General features: G+C 41.5%; 1 protein-coding gene across 1 annotated transcript in view; it reads right to left on the bottom strand.

The window, feature by feature from the left end:
* Positions 1 to 27,446, bottom strand: part of Tpd52l1 (TPD52 like 1) — a 105,488-nt gene that overhangs the window by 11,688 nt on the left and 66,354 nt on the right. Inside the window, exons 2-4 of the mRNA XM_036168840.1 lie at positions 23,199 to 23,314; positions 14,324 to 14,472; positions 2,346 to 2,447 (exon numbers count right to left, since the gene is read on the bottom strand). Coding sequence (XP_036024733.1) covers positions 2,346 to 2,447; positions 14,324 to 14,472; positions 23,199 to 23,314 — 367 coding nt within the window. The remainder of the gene's footprint in view (positions 1 to 2,345; positions 2,448 to 14,323; positions 14,473 to 23,198; positions 23,315 to 27,446) is intronic.

Below are 27,446 nucleotides of genomic sequence, written 5' to 3'. Positions count from 1 at the left end.
GTAAAATTTAAAACTAAAGGCTTTAAAACTAGAAATACATCTCTGACTTTTTCCAACTTGATAACATTTTTCAGAACTGCATCTGAGTCTCTAAAAACGTACATTTTCCAGGATTTTTACCCACTATTTGTTTCTCTGAAGCAACGAGGCTCAAACCTCAGACCTCATGAATGCTTGTAATTGCTTTACTGTTGACATAAATCTAGCGTAGTAACATCCGCCACTACACAATGAAAACTGTGACTCTTTCCATGAAGTTATAATTAACGGACAGCCTGAACTCCTGGGAAATGAGTTCTACATTAACTCATTAAACACTTTAAAACAGGAGGAAAGGCGGATGACAGCTGGGTCTCATGCCTGTCACAATATAAACAGCAGCAGACCAACACACTACCTAGGGGCAACAGCCTTTGTTGCTCACTAAAGAAACACAAGGAACTTTTATAAGACAATGAATCCCCGTCACAGATGCATCCTGATTTCCTTCGTGTAAGGACCACCTTGAGTTGGTTGGATAATAAAGATTAAACAAGCACTTGAGTGCATAATTCATAGGGGAACTCTATCATACCCCAGCGATATTGCCACTTGAGTTCTCACTTTTTCTGTGATTCGACGGAACCCAAGAACTCCCTCATGTTTGCAAGGTAAATCATCTACCACCGAGTTACAGCCTTAGCTCCAATCTTGAAGAGGAGCAATTCAGAAACACACATTTTAAAAATGTCCCACAGATATTTATATGGACTCATAAAGATGAAGGAAAGCTACCTGGCAGTGTTGCTCAAGGTCCTAGTGTTCAAGAGAAAACTGTCAACTGCGTATGTAGAAGACAAACTTTATACACACAGCAAAATATACTTTCTCAAGTATAATGGGCAGAAGGGTCCTTGTTCAAATAATGGCTCAGTGCTACTGAGATGACTGAAAACTTTACCTATAATAAAATTAGCAGTAACTAATAATATAAAAATCACATGCTGCCCCTGAGGGCTTTCAATGTCCTTTGATAATGTGGTATTAATATAAATGAAGATAAAACAATGCAGAGTATTCATGTACATATCTGTAATTAATTCTTTCCATATGAATGCCAAGTTCATGAATAAGAGGCATAATCCAATAACTTTTAATGTAAGAAACTAAATACAAAGACATGAATATTTATTTCTAGATATCAAAGCTTCAGAGAAATAATAGTTTAAGAAATCTATGACATAAATGTACATATAGTTTTTGAAAAGAAGAAACTTAAAACTTGACAACTTAACAATTTAATTTGGTTTCTAAGATAAAAATGAAATTAATTTCTAAAGAAAGATCTCCTAAGCCATATCAGCCAAATTCAAAATAAATTGACAGGCATTTAAACAATACAAATATGACAGTAATAACAATGAGAAACATTTCCCTTACATATAATACAAAAAAATAAAAATATCCTATCTTCAGGTCCTCCCTGGTCTCTGTAAACTATTGACGACTCTAATGTGGAGGGTACTTCAAAGGTTTGCTGCTGTTGTATACTGTATGACAATTCAGTTATTAAAAATGAAGCTGTGTAAGTTGTTAATATATGTCAATGTACTGGTAAAGTAGAGAAAGAAAACTACCAGAAGTATTGGCCAAATAGTATCAATTTAAAATATAAAATATACCAGACGGTTGGATACAAACATGTAACCTAGAATAATTTATCAGAGCAGATGCCCTTGAATATTTTCCTATATCATTTAAACTAAGATATGTGATGCTTAATATTCATTGTCAACAGATTAGATTCAGAATCACTATGGAAACACGTCTCTGGATGTGTCTGTAAGGCTGCTTTCAGACAGGCTAAACTGGAAGGAAGCCTGGCTAGTCCGTGGGGTGGGGTCCAGGACAGAGAGGAGAGTGCTCTGCTTCCTGACTTAGGGTACAAGGTAACCAGCTGCCTCCAAGCTCTGTTGCCATGACTCCCAGGCCAGGATGGACTGTACTCTCAAAGGATGGAACGGAATGAATTCTTCCTGAAGTGGCTTTTGTCAGCGAGAATGCCACGGCAAAGAGAAAGGTTAATGAATAAAAACAGCCAGACTCTTGGTGTTCTGGATTATCCTGAAACCACTCCTCACACCCTCTACCTTCTGCTTTTACTGGTACAAAGGGTAAGGCTGGGGACAGGCTTCTAAACTGACCTTCAAACAGAAAATATCCCGACATGAAAATTCATCTGTCACCAATCAATGTCATCCTTACCCACTAAAGAAAGAAGAACACCCTACCAATACACAATGCTCTTTGGCAGAGTTCCTATGGTTTTTGTTTGTTTGTTTGTTTTTTTGAATCTCCTGACTTACCTCATATCTCCAAACTTCTTGCTGATGGCTGTTCCCACATTACTGAAAGCTGCTGTGGCCTTCTGTCCAGCGTGGCTCAGAGTTTCATGTGTTTTCTTGTACCTAGAAGTAAAAGAGAACCATGGGAAGTGTCAGAAAACAGTCTAAGAATGGAGTTGTTCAAGGGGAATTCTGCGTGCTTCTGAGAAAACTCCAAGAAAACGAGACAAGAGTCTTGTGACTTCAGTGTCTTCCAAACACAGAATTGTTCTGGGAATGTGTTTTCATGTTTCTCCCAGGTGCAGCGGACAGGAGTGAGTTTACCTCAGCTGTTGTTATTCATGTGCCTCTCTGGAAAACACGTTTCTGCCATGTGTGACTTGACCTTGTGACTGAACCCCTACTCCTGTGATCTTTCGTAACCCTCAGAGTATAAATCGCATGATGCTCTGCATAAAGTTGTTTATTGCATGAGGCTTTAGTCCGCCTCCTTTTTAGGCCCAGCTCTCCCAGGTTCATGCTGCCAACTAGAGCGGTGAACAGTAAGTGATGGAGCAGGCTAGAAAGACAAGGAGAATGGGAGGATATGAGAAGGATTCACTAGAGGAGTCCTTCATCCTGGAGTCTGGTTGGAGTCTCATGCCAGCTGGGAGCCCAAAATTCTATCACCATTGACAAAATTTGTTGTGAAGGTTGCTACATAGAGACAACATTCCTTTCAGATACTGGTATTTCCACACAAAAATGTTAAAATGGCAACAAACCATAGTTCAGACCTTTGAGTTTAACTTTCTTCCTTTCCTAGCTGTGAACCTATAAATTTCTAAAATGTCTCATGAAAAAGAAGTCATTAACTTGGAGTTTATTTATGTCTCTGGAGAACAGACTGTATATGGCAAGCCCTGGCTGGTGACAGGTCCCACAGGAAAAGAGAAGTGAGAGCGAGGTGAAAGATGGAAGGGAAGACCCCCCAGAAAATCTAAGTGTTGTTCTGCAGAGGTCTGAAAACAGCATATTCAGAGCATAATTTTACCTTGTACATTTTTACACATGACTTTATGTTTCAATTATGGAAAATTATGACCACATGAAGCCACAGAGTGCCAAGTGGCTTATACATGACATAAAATATGAAAATACAACTTGCTGCTAATAATAAGGCAGTTACCATAGCACTACATGTAAAAGGTCAGGAATAAAAATGGCAATCATCATCACAAGATTTTAGAGCTCTCCAATCACCGAAGGGCATGTGCTGAGATCCTTCAGAACATACCAATACTCAACAGAATCCAAAAGCAATACACTGAACACTAAATTAACTGGGCTCAATAGCATTTAAATGTAATGCCTTTGGCCTTCAAAATCAGTGTGTTGGGGCTGTAGAGCTGGCTCAGTGGGCGGTAAGAGCATGTCCTGCTCTTGTAGAGGACCCAATCAGGCAGCACCCACATCAGGCTGCTCCCAACTACCTAGAACTCCAGTTCTATGCACACACACACACACACACACACACACACACACACACACACACTCATGCATGCACACACATATGCATACAAATTGAAAATAAATATTTTAAAAAATTAGGAAAACAAGGGCATATATTTACAAACAAATCAAGAAAAAAATCTGGCATTCCTATCCAGTTATATTTCTAGCATGCTGATGGAGATTTCACAAAGTGATAACGGGGCTATGAAGCCAGATCTATAAAAAGTACATTCAAACACAGAGTGGAGTTAAGGAAAGTACCACACAATATGTATATAAAACATGTTCATGCACTATGGATCAAGATTTAGAGTTAGCTTTATTCTAGAACTCTCCCTACTACTACTGATATCACAATTCTGGGGGAAAAAAGTCAAACAGTTTTTCCTATGCAAAATTTCTCAGGCACAGTGGCAAGGAAAGGAAACAATCCATTGGATGGGGACCAGCACTAGCTTTGACCTTTTCTTTGTTCCTCCATATCCAATCCATCAAGAAACTCTCATGCTAAGAACCCCGCCCTCTGCTTCTTCCTTGTTCACCCTGTTTCAGCCCCCTCGGATGCCTCATTGCTCCCTGAAGATGCCAGGCCCCATCCAACCCGGGGGACTCTGTTCTAACTGTTCTGCTTTATGATACCATCACATTTAACAAGAAAGGGGTTAGGTTAATGTCAGTGCCCTACTTTGGAGGATTAAAAAGCCTGCACTCAGAGGAAGACTAGAATGTACCAATAGGGCCAGAGCTGCTTGGAACCTTGGCCATGTGAATGCCAGCATTAAAAAGTTAAGCAGTAGGTGAGAGGAGGTCACAGAATGGGAAGAAAAGTCAGTCACGGAAGTCTGAGCGAAGAATGTCTCCTGGGCAGCCACCCCGCACTGACTCAAGTGGCCTGCAAGACACTCCAAAGGAAACAGGAAGAGAATGGGACAGCAGCGGTGATCTTCACAGGAGGCTGAGCTAGGCTACTAGAAAATTCCTTCTGATGTCAGTCTGGCACTGCTTTGGCAGTTTCTTGCAATTAGCCTGCATATTTACTCCTGCTGTAAGCTGGTCTATGTAGTTTAACACTAAGTGCTTGAGAAAACTTTGAGTTTTGGGATAAGAGGTCTTTTGAACACACTTGTGACATTTTGAATTGGATGACTTAGTTTAAAACTGGCCAGGAATGAGGTCAGATTGTATAAGCAGTAAGTGTTACATTGTTTTAAAGGCACTTCCCAAAACGGGAGGGAGGTACACACAAGGATCTGTTGACTTTTGTGTTAGTGACACTTATGTGTCACCAGTGAAAAATGCATCTCTATTTACACTTTCAAATTCATTGTCACAGTGCAGCCTTATGCTCAGCTTGATGCAGGAATAAGGATGCCAGGGCTCCTTATTTCTGAGAAATCACCCATAAATCCATTTTGTTCTTTTGGGTTTTTTTTCTCGTGTGTATGTGTGATGCTGAGATCTGAATTTGGGGCTCTGAAGGGGGCCATTAGAACAGAGTCCTTTCAATTGCACATGATAATGGAGGCATGAAAACGTGCTGTGGCTCCATGGTGCCAGAGCTGGTGCCTCCCTTCCCCATAATGTCCTGTCGCCTTGGAGACGACACTGAGGTGGGTCAGTCTTTTATAGCTCCAGTTTCATGTAGAGAAATAATAACACCGTATTTTAAGAATTTTAAGATGTGTGTGAAACCCTGTCTCAAAGACAAACAAGGCCCGAGGAACACCACCTGAGCTTGTCTTCTGACCTCCATGCACATGTAAACATGTGCATAAGCAACCATGCACACACACACACACACACACACACACACACACACACACACACACTCAGAATTCTAAAGTGCGCACATGTGTGTGTTTCTTTTCCCCCCTCTTCATTAGGCAAACTGTTTCTTAAGAACAGTTAATAGTCATTTTGCATGATACTTAGAATCAATAACCAAAAAAGATCTCAAGGGGGTAGGCAGTGAGAGGGAGTTATATGTGGGAAGTGATTACCAACACCATAGCAACCAAGGGCCTAGGAGAAGTAGGTCATTGAACTCAGAGTACTTAGAGGCTCCAAGGAACACCACTTATAGCGCTGCCTACATGAAGGGTACCTCAGGGGTTGTACATTGTCCATACCCTGTTGTTTTATGTGGAGTCCTGGTTGAACTTGATCTTAACTGTGTGAGCAATATATTTGCACCTAGATGCTGAGAGCCTGAGCCCTGAAAATGGCCACTGATCCAGCCACTACCCACAAAAGTATGTTTTCACTTTACTCTTTTTAAAATCAAAATCTAATTTCATTATTATTTTTATAGGCGTATAGTGTGGTGTGTGTGCATGCGTGTGCACACACTTACGTGCCACAGTATGCATGTGGAGGTCAGACATCTACTCTTGGGAACTGTTCTCTCCGTACCTTGTTGAGATAGGGTCTCTCTTACTGACCCCGGAACTATGGTTACTGCTAGTCAGCTAGTCCAGGAGCTTCCAGATTTCCCTGTCTCTGCCTCCCATATCTCTATGGAAGTGGGTGCTGCGATTGCAGATGTGAGCCAGCACTTCAGGCTTTTTGTGGATTCCAGATATCAAACTCAGGTCATCAGGATGGTATGGCAAGTACTTGTATCCCTTGAGCTATCTCACCAACCCACACTTCACTTTTCTTAGGCCGTGGAGCCAGGCCTGGGTTGTACTGTTGATATTGAAAATTGCTTTTCAACCATAGCATTTAAAACTACCTTTAACAATAGTCAAAGAATGAAAGGTAAACACTAATCTGACTGGTTAGGCAAACTTGTAACTCAAATACAAAGCTATATGCAGCATTTTAGAAAATGAAATTCTCTTATATTATCTATAATTTAGCATCTATTTATCTGTCTGCCTGGGAATTATGCTGCAGATTGTACCCAGGAGCTCACACATGCTAAGCACACTTCCTACTGCTGGGCTACGCCTCTAGCTCACACATGCTAAGCACACTTTCTACTGCTGGGCTACGCCTCTAGCCACTAGCGGATCACATTTTAAACTAAAGATGGTTTACACCCTTGGACCCCACATAACTGATAAAGCAGGGTAATCATTTGTTTTCTTTAGGTGATGGTGACAGTGTGGAGAAAGCCCCTGCTTGCTGTCACTTGTGCATTTGGTGGCAGACATCTTGAGAATCCAAGCTACAGGAGGTCTCTGTTCATGCTTCTCCTGGATCTACCATCTCTTGTACAACTCTTTCAGAATACCATTCTGTTGTGTTGTGATTATAGCTGGTGGCCATCTCTGGGACCTGCCCGCACGTCCTGAGGTTCGGGAACACATTTTGTTTATCATCACTGTATCTCAATGCCTCAGTCAACTAAAGCAAGATCCTCATGACGATGAGAAACAGGAAATGGATTTCAGTTCCATTTCTTGACTTGAGCTGCCAGTGTTTCCAGCGTGACATTTCCAATGCTGAACAACTGTGGCCTGAAGGTGGGGAGGGAGAAGATCAGCCTCAGTGTGGTAAAGCAGGTTCCAGCAGAGGACAGGGATGCGCCCTTGCAGACAAGAGCCAAATGCTACCTAGCAAGTAACTGGTGCTTTGCAAAGGGTTAGCTCTGACAGTAACAGTGCCTACGATCTATTGAGTAGTCATGTGTATGAATTCACCCAAGACCCCTCACTGGCAGGTTTTGGTTTGGTTTGGTTTGGTTTACATGAGTAAACTTCCTGTTTTTGAATTGCAGTGAACAGGAATGTAGCCTTTGCTTATTATCAGTTGAGCTTGGTTGAAGATTAAGCCCTGGATAGGCAGGGGAGCTGTTTGGCCAGTACACAGAGCATCTTCTGTAGATCTCTGTGGGGGTCTTCCTCTCCAAGCCAAATAAAAAGAATTCTACTGAATTTTTGCATGAATTCTCTTGATAGTTCACATACAGCACAGGATTTACAATTTTATATGGTAGTGCATGATTTGGACTTAAGCATTTTCTACATATGACTAGAAGAAAGGACTGAAACATCAACTGTGTTTACAAGATATTTCACAACATGAATATATATATATATATATGAATATATGTCCTCTAGGAAAAGATTTAAAGAAGTGCATTTCCTTAACAAGTGCATTTCAACATTTCATCAAGGACATACACACAAAACCATTTAGGGTCATTTTCTTCCAAAGACTCCCTAAATATGTTATTAAAATATAAATGTACCACTTCGCTCTGGAGAAAAGAATCTACTTCCCAGTTTGGGTAATATAATAGAGTCCCAAGGGTAAAGAGAACTAACTGCATGGGAGATAGGGTGTGCACAACTTTTAATATTAGGTCTTTATTTGTTATTGATACTTGAATGCAGCAGAACTACAAAGCACTCCTCACAAAGAGAGGGAATTATTATTTGGACCAGGGTGACCTGGAAAACGAGCCCACCAGCAAAGAGTAAATAAATCATAAACCGAACCTCACTGTTCAAGCACTGTGAAGTCTTTGAAATGCTGCAAGTTGGGTTGTATTTTTCCTTATCTATAGCTTAGTTATTGAGCTTTTCAACAAAAGATGGAGGAGTTTAACTTCCTTTAAAAAAAAAAAAAAAACAAAAAACCTCCTACCTCTGTGGACCTACCATTTGGTCTGTAAGTGGGAGAATGTCATGGTTCACAGAGCAGAACACTGAATACATAAACAAGTGTACTGGTTCTAAGCCACCCTTAGAACCTGAACTCTGCCTTCTCAAAGGCACCCATCTGTGCCCTGCCTCCTTGAGGGCACTCATCTGCACCCTGCCTCCTTAAAGCCTAAAAGACAATAAAAGAAGTCTAAGCATGAACAAAAGGACAAGAACAAGAGCAACATCACACACACACACACACACACACACACACACACACACACACACACGCCCTTGTCCTGCTTCTGTATCCCTCAGCTATGTCTGTAAAGAAGACAATTTGAGTCCATTATGTAATTCCTCTTACTCATTGGGTCCTATGGCAATGTGAATCCTATTGCTGAAGAAAATATGCCAAGATCTTTCATTAGCATACCATAGATTTTCTTTTCATTATAAATCAAACTAAATAGGTCATGGTTGCCTAATCATCATGCAAAGTATCGCCTCTGGGGATCACACACATTCTCTGAATTCTCTTCAGTGCTTTGAAGTCTATTTCTTCCCAGCTACATTGCCACAGCTTATCATTCTCTCCTATTCACATTTCTATCCTATAGGATACAGAATGTGTTCTAGAATGGGAGTCATGAACACTGATAGAGTGGGATTTAATTAATTTATAGGGAAATGGTTTTGTTATCTCTCCTTCCAACATAGGATTAATAAGCTCCCTCCCCCACTTTCCCTCAGTAGCCAAGGCAATAGGGTTAGGGGAAGAATCTCCTGAAATTATATGGTTGATAAACTTATCTCTCCTTACTCCTCACTAGTAAGGGACTGGCTCTTCTCTACTAAGGATAGTTCAACTTCATTCCTAAAGGTTACTGAGATCACAATTCATCTCCAAGTCCAATCCTACAGCTTTCAATGATATCCATGGATGAATGACTCTCACACACACACACACACACACACAGAGCACATGCACACACAAGTGCATGCATGCACCTCTGTCTTTAACTTTTCTCAAGTTGTCTTCCCAGTCTGACATTTCCACATGGGGTAGTTCAGACATGACTGAAGAAACAGGTCATTGTGTGTACAGTGGAGAGTCACCACAAGCTAGCAAAGCACCACCTGGCACCATCTGCATACAAGATTTAACGCATCAAATCATCACTCCCTATCACATTGGTACTGACACAGTCTCACTCCCTGTGTACACAGAGCCCAGGCTGTTACAACTTCAGCCCAGGAGAGTTGCAGCCATGTTCTACTGACATTGACGCAAACAGAACAGATACTGTGTAGTGCCAGCATCCGCGTGAGTCACACTCCATCATAGGCTTCCCTCCACATCTACCTCCAAACTATTGGGGCTCCTTGCCAGACTGACCTCCAAATCCTTCCCTTGCTCTCCATGACTCTCACTTACTATAGTCTCATAAATGATTTTCCAATCCCCACCCACAGCCCTCCACAATCTATTACATAATCTAATGGAAGTGATCCATAAACGTGCGTCAGCCCAGGCCATTTCCTGCTCCAAACTTTCCAGTAGCATCTAGAGCCCTTGGCACTGAATTCTCCCTTCCCCCAAGAGGCCTCAGTGCCTGTGCTCTTACCTCAGCACACCACATACAGTCTAGACTTTAAGAGACGTCTTTTGGCTCCCCAAAGCTTCAAAGCTAATTCTGACCTCAGAGTCTTTGTATCTACTTTTTCTCAACCTGAAAGTTCTTCTCTAGATTGTATAACCCTGGATCTTTCCAGTCTTTCCAGTACCTGTTGTAATCAGGCTCTAGAACAAGTTTGTCCTGCCTGGGACTCCATCCCAGCAGCCTCAACCCTCTCCTTCAAGTCATCATCACAGCACATCCTGGCAAGTCCCCCTGGCAGTTAGTTCCTCACTGGTTTATTTCATTCTTGTTCATTGCGTGTTCCCTTTCCACACTGAAAGAAAGGTAGGCAGGCACCTTGTCAATCCCATTATCCTGAGTTCTCGATTAGCCTAGAGGTAATAGGTATCTCATAGTAGACATTCATTGGCACCTGCTGGATAAATGACTGGGTAGGGCCCTTTAATGGCTTTCTATTCCCAGCAGAAGACAGGTAACTCTATTAAGGGACATGCCTGCCCCTCCTCCCAAGCCAAGCACACTACCTGGATGCTCTCCTTAGGAGTAGACCCTTCTCTCCTGCTGTGACATCCCCAGTATGCGTCACTCTGGAGAGGCACCACCTGTCTCTCTTGGACTGATTACATTCCGAGGACTCCTTGGAAACCCTGCTTCAACCCCTGGAGTAGCACTATATCCCCAGGCAAAGCTCCCGTCCTGCTCACGCTCCCACAGTGCCCTGTATTTATCATTCAAGAACAAACCAAACAAACTCTCATCTTTCTGGTCCTGTAACCCCAGGGACACAACCTGTGCTCGTCATCCAACAAGAAGTTTTACTCCAAGTGGACTGCTTGGCTACACCAATTTGTTTTATCAGACACGAAAAACCAGAGACAACCCCTTCTTCCCTGTATGACTAGGCTAGAAGACTTCCCGGAACCTGCCTGCTGGGATTCCACATTCCAGGATACACATGCTCTCTCCTTTTCCTGCCTCATCACAGCTTGCTACACTGGACACACCCCATAGACCTATTCCCTCTCCTTCCTCCCCATCTTCAGCCACAAAATTACTCTGCTCACACTGGGTTATCTAATTCCCGAAGTGATTAGAGAGGCCAGATCAAACAATCCTTCCTATCCTCCTACTCCAGAGAGAAGTTTAAATCAGTATGACTTGAAGCCCAGAGATCTAAATTCAGTGAGAGGGAACCAGGCCCAGGGAACTGGAGGGTGTTCAGCCACACACTGTCAGGGCAATTCATTGGTTATTGGTTCTCAAAGGGCAAAGGCAGAAGCCCAGACTATTGAGAGATAAACTTATTTAATCTAGTGCCTAATAGTTCACTGTCCTTTTGTGGAGGTCATTCATATGGTGTTGTTGCAGAACTTATTTTAAGTTGATGCGCACAAGTGTGTGGTGTATACCCATTTTTTGCAGCTCTCATCATCCGACGAAGGTTGGTCAGCTAACCTCTGGAGAGGAGCTTCAAAGACCCCTGACTCCATGCTGTCTTCCTCTAGGATACATCCTAGCTAGATGAAGCGCTGGGCGTGTGCACATAGAAACCTGGAGGGCAGATGAGCCACGTCGCAGGAGAAGAGAAACAACCACACGGAATCGAAGGCAGCTAGGCTGGGAAGCCTCAGGCTCTTTTAGGTAATGCTCCTCATACAAAGGGCATCTTCCACAACACACAAAGGCCTTAGACATTGGTGCTTAAGAACTAGCAGGTGAAATTTGCATCTTACAGAAATGGAAATAATTGCTGTCAATCATTGGTGGTACTTCTTATTACCAAGTACTAAGCCCGGGGGCAAAGAACTGCAAAGATTCTCATGTAGGTATTAGACATATGTGAAGACAATATCTTTACATATTAATGAATTAAGCAGAAAAGAAATGCATAACTCAAAGGCAAAAGAATTCGTTTTTTGTTTTCTGGGGTTTTTTTTGTTGTTGTTGGTGGTGGTGGTTTGTTTTGTTTTGTTTTGTTTTGTTTTTTCAAGATAGAGTTTCTCTGTGTAGCTTTGGAGCCTGTCCTGCAACTCACTCTGAAACCAGGCTGCCTCTGTCTGCCGAGTGCTGAGATTAAATAAGCGTCCTTAGGAGACAATTTCATTGGCCCCTAAAGGTGCACAGACTTTTAGCCATACGCTCTAGCACTTTACCACATGCCCATCTGTTTATCATCACTTCTATGTTGTGCACGGATGAAGGACACTCATCTCGAACAGAACAGGAAATTGGCAGTGGTGAACTCTGTCTGAGGCCTACACACCCCTTGTTCCAGGAAACAGCTAACTTTAAAACATAGCCCTGCCCTGATGCCAGCCAAAGATGCCTGAATGCCAGGAGTCCTTTCAGGTGGGCTCGCTGCAGCTGGCTGGATGTGAGAGGTTGCCAGAGGGACTACCAGACAGCTCCAACTTTACTACGATCCCATCCCGATGCCAAGTTTCCTGGCCCTTCCACCCCATGATAACTGACAATCACCAAGGTTACAGGATCAGAAAGAGACGCCTGAGGGAAAAGAGGCAGCACCCAGTTTCCTGGGAAGCTCTGCCCATTCATTCCCAGAAGACATGAGATACCAACCTACTCCAGGCAGAATGCCTAACATCAATAAATCTGATAGCAAATGTTGGAAAGGATGCGAAGAGACAAGGATCTGATTCAGTCCTGGTGGGGTACTAATTAATAGAGCCATTGTGGAAATCAGTTTTGAGAATTTCCAAATATTAAAACTAGAACTATCATATGACTCAGCTATCTCACTCCTGGACATATCCAGAGAATACCATAGCCTACCACAAAGATATGTGTACCCCCATGTTTATTGCTGCTTTATTTACTATAGCAAAGAGTTGGAATCAACCTAAGTGTCCACCAACAGATAAATGAATAATGAAAATCCACTATGTATATACATGTTTATATGTATATATGCACATACATGTATTATAAATATATATGTGTGTATGTGCATGTAAACGTATATACACACATACATACTTGTATATATATATATATATATATATACACATATATGTGTGTATGCATATATAATATGCCTGTATATAGAGTGGGTATATACATATATTTACATGTATACACATAGTGAATTTTCAGTGGACAGACAGTTATAAATTAGATATAGATATAGTAGAATATTATTTAGCTCAAAAGAAAATATAATCACAAAATTTGTAGGAAAATGGATGGACCTAGAATGTATAATATTGAGGTCACACTATCTCTGAAATAAAAATACTCATGATCTGCCTCATATGCATAATCTACCCAAAACCAAATGTGTGTATGTGGAGGGGGGGGGTTTCATAACATGTAGGAAAAAACCAAGGAAGGCTAAATTTTGTTTTGTTTTTTGTAACAGGGTTTCTCTGTTCCAGCCTGGAACTCACTCTGTAGCCTAGGCTGGCCTCAAACTCACAGAGATCTGCCTGCCTCAGCCTCCTGAGTGCTGGGATTAAAGGTGTGCACCACCACCGCCCAGAAGGCTAAATGTTAGGACATAAAAAATGACTGAATGTGGGTGATGGACATGAGTTACAAAAGAGGATGTAAAGCTACTTGCTTTTCTGGTTCTAAGTCTCATGGAATGTTTGGTTTTGATGTTGGATAGGTGGATAAAGACAGATCTAATAGTGAAAGCATACAATCCCTGGCACATAGCTTCCTTTTCAAATGACCATTCTAACTGCATAGAAGTTCACTGAGATGCACAGACTTTGGGTTCATTTTGGTGTGGTTTTCTTCTGCAAAATTTTGATAATAAAGTTTATAAATGAAACAAAAATCAGTTTATGTGGAATTAGAGCTTGAGTTGGTTGTTTGGTTTTTGAGGTAGGGTCTGGTTTCTCACAGGCCAGTGTCTGACTTGGTATGTAGCTGAGAATGACCTTGAATTTCTGATCCTCTGACCTCTACCTTCCAGGTGCTAGGAGAGAAAGAAAGCCCATTACACCTTCATACCGTGTTAGAAAACAAACCCGGGCTTTTCTGTGTTTAGGCAAGCACTCTACCAGCTGGGCCACATCCTGAGATCCTGGAATTAGGAGTTTAATCAACACAGGCTAATTGCAGGAAGTTCCTTTTTAGTTGGCTTTACAAGCAGTATACTTATCACTCCTATCTCTTTACTTTGCTCCCAAAGAAAACACCTTCTTCCTATCTACAAACAGCAAATCCACCTTGCAGGTCAGACCCCAGAGGAAGCCCAGCAGAGTGGCGGGACTTCCGGAAGCCCTGCCGATCTACTCACGCAGTGGTGGTCTGCATGTCATGCCAGCTTCGGCTGAAGTTCTGCTTCAACTCGTTCATCAGGTTCATGCCAAGTTTCTGTTTGATCTCAACCAGGTGTCTTTCTTTGGCCGACAAAACTTGTCGCAGCGTTGTAATTTCGTCTTCTAGCTACAGGTGGGAGAAAAAATGGCGGGGTGAGACATCACAGAAGATGCTTTGGTGGAGGACCCGGCTCCTGCTAGTGGAGCCCAAACTTAACTATGCAAATGACAGTCCACTCTCCGGAAACTGAAACTGGATACATGATGCTTAGGTTTAGTGATTCCCGGAGTACTGTTTCCCTTCTAAATGGTTCAGATTGGGCACCGAGATAGGCAAGAAAATAAAAATCACCTGTAAGTCTACACAAAAATAGGTATATTTTTTTATATGCGTGTGAGTGTAATCATGCCAAGGCTCGTATGCGGAGTCAGAAGACAATTTGTAGGAGCGGTTCTCTCCTACCGTGTGGGTCCTGGGAGCTGGGGTCTGGCTGTCACTTTGCAGCAAGTTCCCTTTGTGCTGGAGCCATCTCACTGGCCCAGTACTTAACTTTTTTTTTTTTTTTTAAAGAAAAGATTGATTTTGTAATGCCCACATTTGTAACAAAACAACTTCTTTTCATGTGCTACTAGTTAATGTTTGCTTATTCTTGGCAGCCACGTGTATCTGTTAGAATAGGAATAAATTTGGCTGATATAATGCTTTTTCCAATCTCGTGCCATAAAAAAAGGAGGAACAAGGGAGGTGAGAATCCATGTGAGGAAGTAATTTGGGTTCTCTTTAGCAATATATTGACGTGGAGCTGACACACAATAAATGGCATGTATCTTAAATATGCAATTTATAAGCATATATATTACACAGATATACATCTGTGTCATCTATGTGTCTATGTACATGCACATACATATGTGTACACATATGTATCCATGCAGCCATACTATCGCTGGCACCTGAAGAATATACATTACCCCCTAGCCATTCTCTGTAATTTTCTCTCCCTAATTCTTCCCTGGCCCCCTAACTCTTGCCTCACTAGGCAACTACTAAGATTCCTTTTTTCATTCAAGCTGAGTTTGCAGTTTGAAGAATGCTGTATAATTCTGTCAGACCTCATGTACTTGTTTTGTTTGGCTTCGTTCACTTAGCACAGTTGTTTGTGACTGACCCATGGTTGCTGTATTGGCAATGGCTCCTTCCCTTTTCACTGAAGAGCACCCCTCCTCTATGGTGAGGTCTGCCAGTTGTTAAGGAGCATTCAGATTTAGCTAATACAAATAAAAACCACGATCACAGGCGACCTCCAATGCTTTGTATGGAGGACACATTTCTTCTTCCCGCCATGCTCCGTACAAATAGATCACCATGAAACTGTCTTTGCAAGTTAATTTCTGGCTAAGGAACTGCATAAAATACTCAGAGTCTGGGGTACTGCAATCTCCTATAAAAACAAATTTAAACTTCCTGAAGTCTGATTTAACTGTGTGTCGTACTTCATATGACAGCTATGTGGATCGCTCTGGTATGAATGCTTAATTTCCCATCTCTGCTTCCTGGAAGCACAACTGTTTGAGCTTCTCTGCAACAAGTCAACTAAAACCATCGTGAGGACACCCTCAGTCCTCCACGTGTACAGAGGTAACAGAAGTCTTCTAGTTTCCTGAGTGTTCTGAGTGTGGTGATATTTTATTTGTGCACCCCAATAAAACTAATCTGAGGATCAGAGGGAAAAGCAAGCCACTATATTAAACCAAAAGGTCAGGCAGTGGTAGCACACGCCTTTAATCCTAGCACCCCGGAGGCAGAGATTCATCGGGATCTCTGTGAGTTCAAGGCCACACTGGGAACAGAGATAGGTGTGGTGGCACATGCCTTTAATTCCTAGCACTAGATAACCTTAGAGGTCTGGAAGTCTGTACAGACAGTCAGGAGTAACAGAGCTGGGCAAAAAGAGGATGTGATGTAGCTAGGCAGAGAGAAGGTGTGAGATGGCAGGGCACAAAAAGGTATATAAGGCATGAGTATACAGGAAGTAGCTCTCTCTTTGGCTGGGGATTTCCTAGCGGTAAGAACGTGGCTGGCTTCTTTCTGCTTCTCTGATCTCTCAGTTTTCACCCCAATATGTGGCTCTGTAAGACCATTTAGCAATTCGTCTTACATCTGAGTTTTTTGTTTTTTTTTTTTTTTAAATAGGGAGCTATGTCTCATTTCCATTCAAAGTATCACTTTATTTCTGACCACATCCTGTGGGTCATTCTGCCAGGCAAACACTCTCTGCAAACACGCTCCTTGGGTCACCAGGGAACAAGCTGCTGAAGAACAGTGACTGCCTTTGAAACAAGGAGTCTTTTCTGTGGTACAAGGAAGACTTCCCCAGTGCTGAACAGTAGGAATCAGGTTGTGATTTTTCTTCTATTTTGGCCACGGTGAGGATTGAACCCACAGCCTCACACATGATAAACATGTTCTCTGAACTGCTTCCCTGATGTGAAGCCTCACAACACAGATAACCAGGGAAAAAAGGCACAAGCAGATGAGACCCATCTTAAATAGCACACTATGAAAGAGCAGTATCTTAGGGTTTTTAATATCAGGAAAATGTTCTGACAGCTTAATGGTAGGCATTTCTTTATGTTCGCAGAATGTTTTTATATGTTCTTGGAAAAATTTCCAGAAGAGAGACTGAATCACACATTCCATATGTATTCATAATCAGCCGAAGTGTGTCTTTTTCTTAATGATGACGTGTTCCATGTGCATGCGTAGGCAGATAGCTGCAAAAGAAGGACCCTTAGCCTACCTGAGGGTACATGCTTTAGTCTCCCTGTCACAGGAGAACACTGTGTTATTTTAAAAATCACATTTCTCTGTTCTTTATTATCACATCATATTCCTCTTCTTTTTATTTTTGTCAAAGTGTCTTCCTGGATTTCATCAGCTGCCTAATATGGATATCTCTGGTTCTTTCCCCACAGACAGTGCTTGGGTGTGGCATCTTCCTCTACTCTTTGGATAGCTAGAGCCCTCCTGCTTCCCTCACTTTGAGTGACTGAAATTGCTGGGAGTCTGCTTCTTTCTTGGGGTGGGATGGATACATGGGGTGTTTCGGTAGTTTCTACTGTGTGATGAAAATCCTGGGAAAAATTGTAACTTGCGGAACTAAATTACCGATGTAGGGAAGGAGAAAGGCGCTGACATATCTGGATAGTTCAGCCTGATGCACATGGAGCTGTATAGATATATCGAATTACTGACGTGTTATGAAGGAGAGGAGAAAGTAAACAGAATCAGTTTCCATTAGAATTCTTAATACAAATCTGACCCTCCTCACAAAAATGCTAGAAATTTGAGGTGACCTACTTATCTCCTGTAACCTCTATGGCTTGGATCTGGAGCATGCCCCAAAGGCCCATGTGTCAAATGCATGGTTCTCAGCTTGGGAGGTAACAGAAATTTTGAGAAGTATAACCTAGTGGAAGGGAGTTTGGCGGACACTCATAGATGATGTTGGGGATGCTGGTTTCTTCCACTGCCTTATTTTTTTATTTTTTTTTTGCTTCTTGTCAACCATGATGTGAACAATCTTCTCTGCCACACACTCCCACCATAGTGCAATATGCTATCATAGCATCAATGTTGCCTGCAGCAACATGGCCAAGTGACTATGGGTCAAAACTTCCGAACCTATGAACCCAAATAAACCAGTCCTGACGCTTGGAGGTTCAATTATAGCAGTGATTTCACCGTGGTTCATAAAAACCCTGCGAGCATCTGTAAAATGCAGAGTCCCAGGTACGCGCCTCCACTTTTATTGCTCTGAGATTCAGAAGTATCAAGTAAGGCCAGACATCTTCTAATATCTAACAAGGACCTGCAGACATTCTGCTGCAGGTGATATGTAAAGCCTGCATTGTGAGCATATCATCAGCCACATCAGATCTAAAGTGAGATGAAGTGCAGGTAACTCACACTGACCGAAGCATTTAGAATATTCTTTCCCTCAGATCAAAATGATTTCTTCATTACAAATAGGAAGTTGGTTCTTTGATTTCTTTTTTAAATATTACTTATCTATTTGAGACAGGGTCTCACTACATAATGTTGGCTAGCCTGGAACACCCGATTTAGGGTTATCTGAGTTTTTGACAATCTCCATGTGAGAAATATTTATGGCCAGGCTTAGACACTTTAGCTGATTATTTAAATATGGTTGTCAAGAAAACAAGCACTAGCAAAGAGGTGAAGGAATGGAACCTTTATATATTGCTGACAAAAGGCCCAAGGCCAAGCCAGTCTTTTCCATCTATATAGCCTGGGGCAATGTGTGTTGTGGACCTTCCACCCAATGAGGAAGAAACGAGAAGACAGGAAGGAGCCTCACAATAGGCTCTGCCTATTGATCACGCTGGCTGCAATTTTTCCCACTCCTATTAAGACCTGTTTTTCTCGAATCGTTTTATCTAGGGACATTGGCAGTACCGAATTGTTACATAACCACAGATTGACAGTGGCAGTGCCAACACGTCCATCTTTCCGAAGTCAGGCAGGTTACAGAATACTGTGCATCAAATGAAGCTTACAGGAAGCAAGAGGGACAGGAATGATGCAGCAAGCCGCAGGAAAACGGAATGGAATTCAGTAACTGTCATGAAAGCTGCTACTTGGAAAGGCCAAGGACTTTTCCGAAGGTCAAGCCACGGCTTAAGAAGTCTTGGTGATATTGTAGCTTTTGTATATCTATTAGCTGATTCCTGCAATGATTTCCTTGTATGCTATGTATGCCTCCAAGAACTCATAACGGTGTATTGTACCTGAAACACCTATCAAGCATGCAAGGCCAAATAACCTCCTGAATTAAGGTAACTTAAGCTCAGACCCTCCTTTCTTATACAGCCTTAGTGATATTTATAACATTATAGACTCCTAACATTTACCTAACCACCTCTGGGAATGTCATTTGAGCACATAAATTCCCTTTTTCTGATATATTAACCAATTTTAGCTTAGTTGACCTCCTCCTTTTTGGGTTGTAAAAGAAAGCCTGATGGTCACTGCCTGAGGAAATCTCTTGTCTGCCTTTATGACCCTGTAAGAATTCAAGCCTTGCTTTAGCTACAGCACTGCTATTGCATGGGTGTATAACTGTAAACCTCAGAGACTGAGGAGGTGTTTGACTGGAGAACTAGAAGAATGAGATGGAAGATGAGGAAGAGCCAGGTGGGTAAGAACGAGATGAGAAAGACCAAGATGGGCAGAACTAAGATGAGAGAATTAAGATAGAACTTAGAGGGGACGGCAGATAAATGTAGACAAATCAGGCAAGATAGGAGCTAGGTATGAGAACCGAACTGTAGCTGTGTAGATAGGATTTTATCCCAGAGGAATAAAGTAGACGGACTAAGAGCTCGGTGTACTTAGATTCATTTCCTGAAAATCATTCTTGCCGTTCATAGCTTCTCTTCTGGGCCCCTGGGAAGAAGATTATTGAGGCTGGACCATGATAATTTTCAAGAGGATGACAGCAAGAATTATTACGTTTATCTGAAGAAAGAGATAATTAGATATTCGAAGCCCCTAGGCAGCTGACAATAGGACCTAACAATAGCAGAAATGAAACAGTACTTTGTGGTACAGTGATAAGGTCCATAACTTCACATACCCCATGGTGGGCATTACCAACACAGATTTTTGATTAAGCTGCAAAACAACTGAAGCTAATTATAAACAGTCATTCAACACCTATGCACAAACTACTGCACCAGAACAGGAGTGATATTGGTTTCATGTCCAGGAAATTTTAAGAATCCAAGTATAACACAAGAAAAGAAACTACAGGTCAAGTAATAGTATTCAAGACGTGTCGGCTGTGGGGACGGATGGACTTAGACTTTCTGAGGACAGCCTCACAGGGACAGTAATAACAAAGTGGTGGGGGGTAGGGCAGGAGGTCTAAGCTGATGGAAGGCAATGGGAAGCTATGAGGGAACCCTGAAGAGGAGTGAACCAGTGTCTGGGTATCTGGCAGACACAAGACTCTTGGGACAAGCAGTCCGAGATAAGCAATCCTTATACACAGAGGTCTTGCTTTGCCACATGACTGCACTTTGCCCGACACAAAAGTGGATCTCCAAAAGACTGGTGGTCTCTGAGGAAACTTTAAAAAAAAATTTTAAAGATTTAATTTATTTATGAATGAAGAGGGCACACACATACCATGACGCACATGTAAAGGTTGCAGGACAACTTATGGGACTTGATCTCTCCTTCCACCATGTGAGTCTCAGGGATCTAACTAAAGTCATCAAGCTTGGCTACAGGCACCTTTACCCGCCGAGCTATCTGCTGGCCTCTGAGGAGTCTTTATATTCCATGCCTAAGAAACCCAGTAAGACCTTCCAGATGCAGAGAAGAGCTACTTTTGACCTAGTAGACTATCTGTAGAGGGCTGAGTTATTTTGGTTTTTCGAATCAGGGTTTTTCTTTGTAGCTTTGCGCCTTTCTTGGAACTTGCTTTGTAGTCCAGGCTGGCCTCAAACTCACGGAGACCCGCCTGGCTCTACCTCCCGAGTGCTGGGATTAAAGGAGTGTGCCACTACCGCCCGGCTAGGGGCTGAGCTTTTTTGAAAGTGCTGAGACTACTGAGGGTGATCTCTGTGTGTTCTTGTGGCAACTAGATCCTAGTACTGCTGATAAAATTGGAATGTGTCTGCCATGACAAGGCCCCACAGGGCTGTGCATAGGCAGGACATTCTGTGCAAGAGGAGAGAAGGAAAGCTGACTTGGGAAAAGGTTAAGGCCAATGTGGGGATAGCGAGGGAGAAGTGGAAATGGGTGAGGGAAAATATCAAAGATACATGTGACTGTCTTTTCACTGTCTGGGGTACAAACCCTGCACAATTGTCTCTGGAAGACATGATGCTAACTTTGACCCTTGCTGAGTCTTTATCTCTGAAGCACCCAGAAATAAACAGAAAGCATTAAAGGCCAGTACACTGTGAGAGATGGAGTCATGAATCTCAGAAACCTGAACATAGTTACAAAAGGGTCTGGTGTTACCATCAGGATTCTGACTTCAAAAGAATCAGAAACAGAACTTGCTGGATGCATAATGCTGTGACCAAGAAGACAGGGAATTCTGAGAATGTTGCTGGGCATTCAGGGAGCATCCAGCTAAAACCAATGCTTACTTTTTCTCTGACAATAATAAATTAAAATGAAATTAATTTAAGGGCAGACACACAAAAACAAATACTAAGCAACTTCGTCTATATTTGATAAAAAAAAAAAAAAATCCCATAGAAACAGAGTAAACTAGTATTTACTGGAGGCTGGAGAGGAAAAGAGGGAAGAGAGGAGAAAATGGTCAAAGGATACAAGATTATTTTAGATAAGAGTAAGTTCTGAGGCTCCACTGCACAGTAGGGTGATAATATTGATTATACGTTTCAAACTAACTAGGAGACTGAATGATCTCATCACAAAGAAGAGCTAGATGTGTGAAGCAACAGATACATGCATGATGCATCTTTTTTTGGCTGCCACATACTATTCTCATGTATGGATATATCACACTGTACCCTATAGACACGTGGTGTGAACATGTGTCGATAAAAATAAAATGAAAATGGATAGCAGGGTGTACTGGTAAACATTGGTATAACCAAACTTGGAAGGCTAGGAAGGATTGTTGGTCCCACATCAGTCTGGGTTATGTAGCAAGATTCTGCCTCAACAAAACACAATGTAAATAATAAAATTACAGAATGAAACTTAAAGCAATTTATTGCAATTAACTAAGACCTTACTATGACAGTGAGCTATCATAGTGCATCAGCTGTGGTAGGGCCTGAGGCTGGCCTGAGCCAGTGGGAAGGTGCCAACAGGAAGGCAAAGCTTTGCTTTCATGGGGAACAAGAGCTTCCTGCCCTGTGAACCGGATATGAAAGGAATGATGATTTCTACCATTATCTCTTATCCTCCTGCTTCACTCTGGTCCAGGAGCCCTTCTCCAGCCCTCTCCAAGGAAGAGATATCTCTAAGCAGTGAGTCGAGAGGTGAGAGGCTACCACTTGCAAAAGACTTGGCACAGACCTGTGCTTAGGATGAAACTGGCATTCTCCTTTCCTCTAGAATGGGTCCCTACAGCAGCTACACATGCTCCAATTAAGCCCTAGTTAATTGTAGCTTACCTCTCCACCCCAAGACCCTTGTTCTTCTCCAAAAGAGCCAAACCAGCTGCTCACATGGTTGATATTTTCATTAAAATAATACAAATTTTGAAGAATTGCTTTTAAAAAAGGAGATTACATCCATACCATGGTTTCTCCCTCCCTCCCTCCCTTCCTCCTTTCTTCTCTCTCTCTCTCTCTCTCTCTCTCTCTCTCTCTCTCTCTCTCTCTCTCTCTTTCTTTTTGTGTTTTGTTTTGTTTCTGAGACAAGGTCTTAAATAGCCTAAGCTAACCTGGAACTCACTCCATATCCCTGGCTAACCTCCACTCTTCAGCTTCCTACCTCCTGAATGCAAAGATAACAAGCATGCACAGCCACACCTGATCCGCCCCACAGTTTTAAACACATTCCATCTGATTCATAAGCGATTAACATTTGCGCAACTTCTCTATACTAAGGAGAACAAGAAACACATACTTAACACTAATTATTATCGTGGACTAAACAGCCCCGCCATCCACTTTGCTGCAGACACAACCAGGGTTCCAAAAACACCTTGGGGAAAAAAAGGAATCATCCTGTGATGTGTTCATTCATGACACTTTATTACATGGAAGACAACATAATTGCCATCTGGGACCTGTGTCAAACAGAAGATAGAAATAGCAGATTGCTAAACATACCTGAACTAATTCTGCCTTTAACTCCTCCTTCTCCTCCTCGGAGAGCATGCTAGAGAAGTCAGCACTGGCTATTGCATCCTCATCTCTTCCTTGCAGTGCTTCCGTCTCCAATAAGCCTTCAGGCAGAGGGGACAAAACATAAACAAGTGATGGTTAGACATTCCGCCATCTTCCATTTCTGTAACCTGCACAACGCCCTAAACTCATTCACCCTCACACTAAAAAACACAACCAAAATGTTCGCCCGAAGGAAAACAGGAACAAAACCTCATCCTAAAGGTGTGACGGACTCCAAGAGAGCAAATATTGAGAAGCCTAGAACAAAAGAAGCAATCAAAAGACCCGAGTGCCAAGGGAAAGGCAGAATGTAAACAAGGGGCTGGAGAGACTGCCCAGTGTTAAGAGCATGTACTAATCTTACCGAGGACCTGAGCTCAGTTCCCAGGGAAGAATGCACCAACTTCCTGTAACTCCCGCTCCAGGGATGCCACACCCTCTTCTGGATAGAGAGTACCTGCACTCACATATACATATACCTCCCCAACACACTCTTATACATGTAATTCTGAAAATAAAAGACATCTTTAAAAAATACAAACAAAGTAAGCTGTCACAGAATTTTCCTGGGTCATACAGGTTCATCTTGAACTGCCTCATGGGTTCAGAAGGCAGAGGATGAAAATCACCCAGGGAAAGAAACAGTGTGAGATTTCAGCCTGCCTTCCCTGAAGGCGTCTGCAAGGTAACCTGCCAAAAAAAAAAAAAAAAAAAAAGAAAAAAAGAAAGAAAAGAAAAGAAAAGGCCTCCCCCTACCCCTTCCCAACCTAAGAACTCATTACTCTATAGTGGGTTGCATGCAAGCCTATTGCTTAGATGCACTTTGCCTGCAAATAATCAGAGCCCAGAAAACTAGTTTCCATTTTTGATGTGGTAACATGCAGAGGTTGAAACAGCCACACTTGGAAGAAACACAGAAACAAGTGGTTCCCCAAAGAGGAAAAGGTGCGAAGTACCTGGGGTTTTGATGCTGTCCTTGGAGCACAGACTAACCCCATGATAACTCAATTTATAACTAGAGATGCCTTCCTAGTTAAGAAACACAATCCCTCGGAGGGCCCTGGGCCATCTGGCTGATCCACTCACTGGCCTGTGGTGCCTGGAGAACCCAGAGCATATCCACAAATATGTTCAGAAAATATTTATTTATGACATGGCATATGGCAGAGCTGTCATTTATACATCTGTAGTAAAAGGGCTTTTAAAAATTATTCATGTGGAAATAATAATGTACACATTCATACACATAAAACTGAAACTCCTAGAAGACAATCAGTTCCTATCTATCAACCTCTATCACCTTTAAGAAGGAAGAAATTTCTTCAACAAGAAACAGAGCAAAACATCTAAGGAAAATTAAGAATGTCTCTCATAAACACTATCAGAGACAAAAAAAGACATCAGAACATATTGCTACATAAATAATTAAGGAAATATCAGTTCCTAGAATATGTAGAATTTCTACAACCAGTCTTTTAAAATGGGGCCTAGCAATCTTTACTTTTCTTCCTGTCCCCCATTTCAAATTCTCCATTCTCATCCCCAACCCTGTAGCACACCATTTACAGCGCCTGTCTTCCCTCAGTCCAAGAAAATGTTGAATCTAAAAAAATCCAGGCACAAAATATCCAGGAAATCTTGGACACTGTAAAAAGACCAAATTTATGAATAATAGAAATAGGGGGCTGGGGATTTAGCTCAGTGGTAGAGCGCTTGCCTAGCAAGCTCAAGGCCCTGGGTTCAATCCCCAGCTCAAAAGAAAAGAAAAAAAGAAATAGGGAAGGAGAAGAAACCCAGTTCAAAGGCCCAGAAAGTATTTTCAACAAAATCATAGAAGAAAATTTCCCTAACCTTAAGAAACAGGCATCTATCAAGATACAAGAAGCTTACAGGAAAAGACCAGATAAACTATACCAGGAAAGAAATTCCCCTTGACACATAATAATTAACACACTGATGTACAGAACAAAAAAGAATATTAAAAGCTGCAAGGGAAAAAGACCAAATAATATATAAATGCAGACTTATGATAATAACACTGGACTTCTCAATGGAGACTCTAAAAGGCAGAAATACAGACTTAAGAGAAATGTAGACTACTGTACCCAGCAAAACTTTCAAATATAATAGCTGGAGAAAACAATACATTCCATGATAAAACTACATTTAAGCAGTGTACCTAACCAACTCTACAGAAGGTGCTAGAAAGAAAACTTCAACCTGAAAAGAAAACATAGAAATAAATAATCTCAAGAGCAGCAAATCCAAAGAGAAGGAAAAGCCCACACCATAACAACAAAATAACAGGAATCAACAAACACCCTCATTGATAACGCTCCACATCAGTGGTCTCAATCCGCCATTAAAAAGACACAGACTAACAGGTTGGATTTTAAAACAGGATCCTTCCTTCTGCTGCATCCAAGAAACATATCTTAACATCAAGGATGGACATTACCTCAGGGTAAAGGGCTGTAAAAAGACATTCCAAGCAAATGGGCCTAAGAAAGAAACTGGTAGAGCCATGTTTATATCTGACAAAGTAGACTTCAAACTACCCTAGTCAGAAGACATGGCACAGGAACTAGATATTCATCAAAGGAAAAATTCACCAAGAGGACACTGCAATTCTTTTTGTTGTTGTTGGTTTTCATTTGTTTCTTTTTATTTCTTTCAAGACAGGGCTTCTCTATGTAATGGCTCTGACTGTAGTGGAACTCACTTTGTAGACCAGGCTGGCCTTGAACTCACAAAGATCTGCTTGTCTTTGCCTCCCAGGTGTTGGGGTAAAGGCGCACACCACCACCACCAGGCTGAGGATACTGCAAGGGCATCCAAGTTTGAAATACTTGAACAGCTTAACTCACATGTGGACCCTCACACACTGATAGTGGAAGAATTGAATACCCTGCTTTCACCGATAGATGGATTATCTAGACAGAAACTAAACAGAGAAAGGCTGGAGCTAACTGAAGTTATATACCAAATGGACCTAACAGATATTTACAAAGCATTTCACCCAAACACAAAAGAATATACTTTATTCTCAGCACATCATAGAACTTTCTCAAAAATTGACCACATTCTTGGACACAAAGAAAATGTTAACAAATATAGGAAAAGTCAAAGTACACCCTGCATCCTCTGTGATTAAACCATCACAGATTAAAGCTGGGTAACAACAGTAGGAACAACAGAGAGTACACAAACTCATGGAAACTGAATCACTACTGGATGAAAAATGGGTCAAGGCAGAAATTAAGGAAAAAATTAAAAGCTTTTTAGAATTAAATAAAAGTGAAAACACAGCATAGCCAAACTTATAGGACACAATAAAAGCAGTTCTAAGGGGCAAGTACATAGCACTAGTGTCTACATAAAAAAACTGGACAGCCTTCATATTAATACCTTAACAGCATACCTGAAATTTCTATAACAAAAAGAAGAAATAATACTCACAAGGAGTAGAAAGCAAGAAATAAGCAAATTCAAGAGTGAAATGAATAAACAAACAATAATACAAAGAATCAATGAAACAAAGAATAGGTTCTTTGAGAAATCACTAAGATTAATAAACCCTTAGACAAATTAACTACAAGACAGAGATTAATTAAGTTAATAAAATTAGAGACAAAAGGGGGGTACATAACAATAGATAGTGAAGAAATCCAGAGAATCATAAGAACATACCTTAAAAACCTGTACTGCACCAAGTTGGAAAAATCTAAACTAAATGCACATATTTCTTGATAGATACCACCTACCAAAGTTAAATCAAGAGCAGATAAACAGTTTAAGCAGACCAGTAATGCCCAGTAAGATAGAAGCAGTAATTAAGTCTCCCAACTAAAAACAAAAAGCTCAAGGCCAGATGGATTCAACACAGAATTCTACCAAACTTTCAAAGAAGAATCGATTCCAATACTACTCAAATTATTCCACAAAATAGAAACAGACTTGCCCAATCCTTTTGAGGCCACAATTACCCTGATACCTATGCCACATAAAGAACAAACAAAGAGAATAACAGACCAATCTTCCTCATGAACATAGATGCAAAAATTTCCAACAAAATACTTGCAAAGCAAGTCCAAGAACATGTCAGAAAGATCACCCATCATGATCAAGTAGGCTTCATCCCAGACATGCAGGGATATCCGACATACATAATTGATAAATGCAATCTACTAC

The sequence above is a fragment of the Onychomys torridus genome, chromosome 19 (genome assembly GCF_903995425.1).
Source record: "Onychomys torridus chromosome 19, mOncTor1.1, whole genome shotgun sequence".
NCBI lineage: Eukaryota > Metazoa > Chordata > Mammalia > Rodentia > Cricetidae > Onychomys > Onychomys torridus.
The sequence above is the reverse complement of the archived record's forward strand: the minus strand, read 5'-3'. Positions and strand labels throughout refer to the sequence as shown.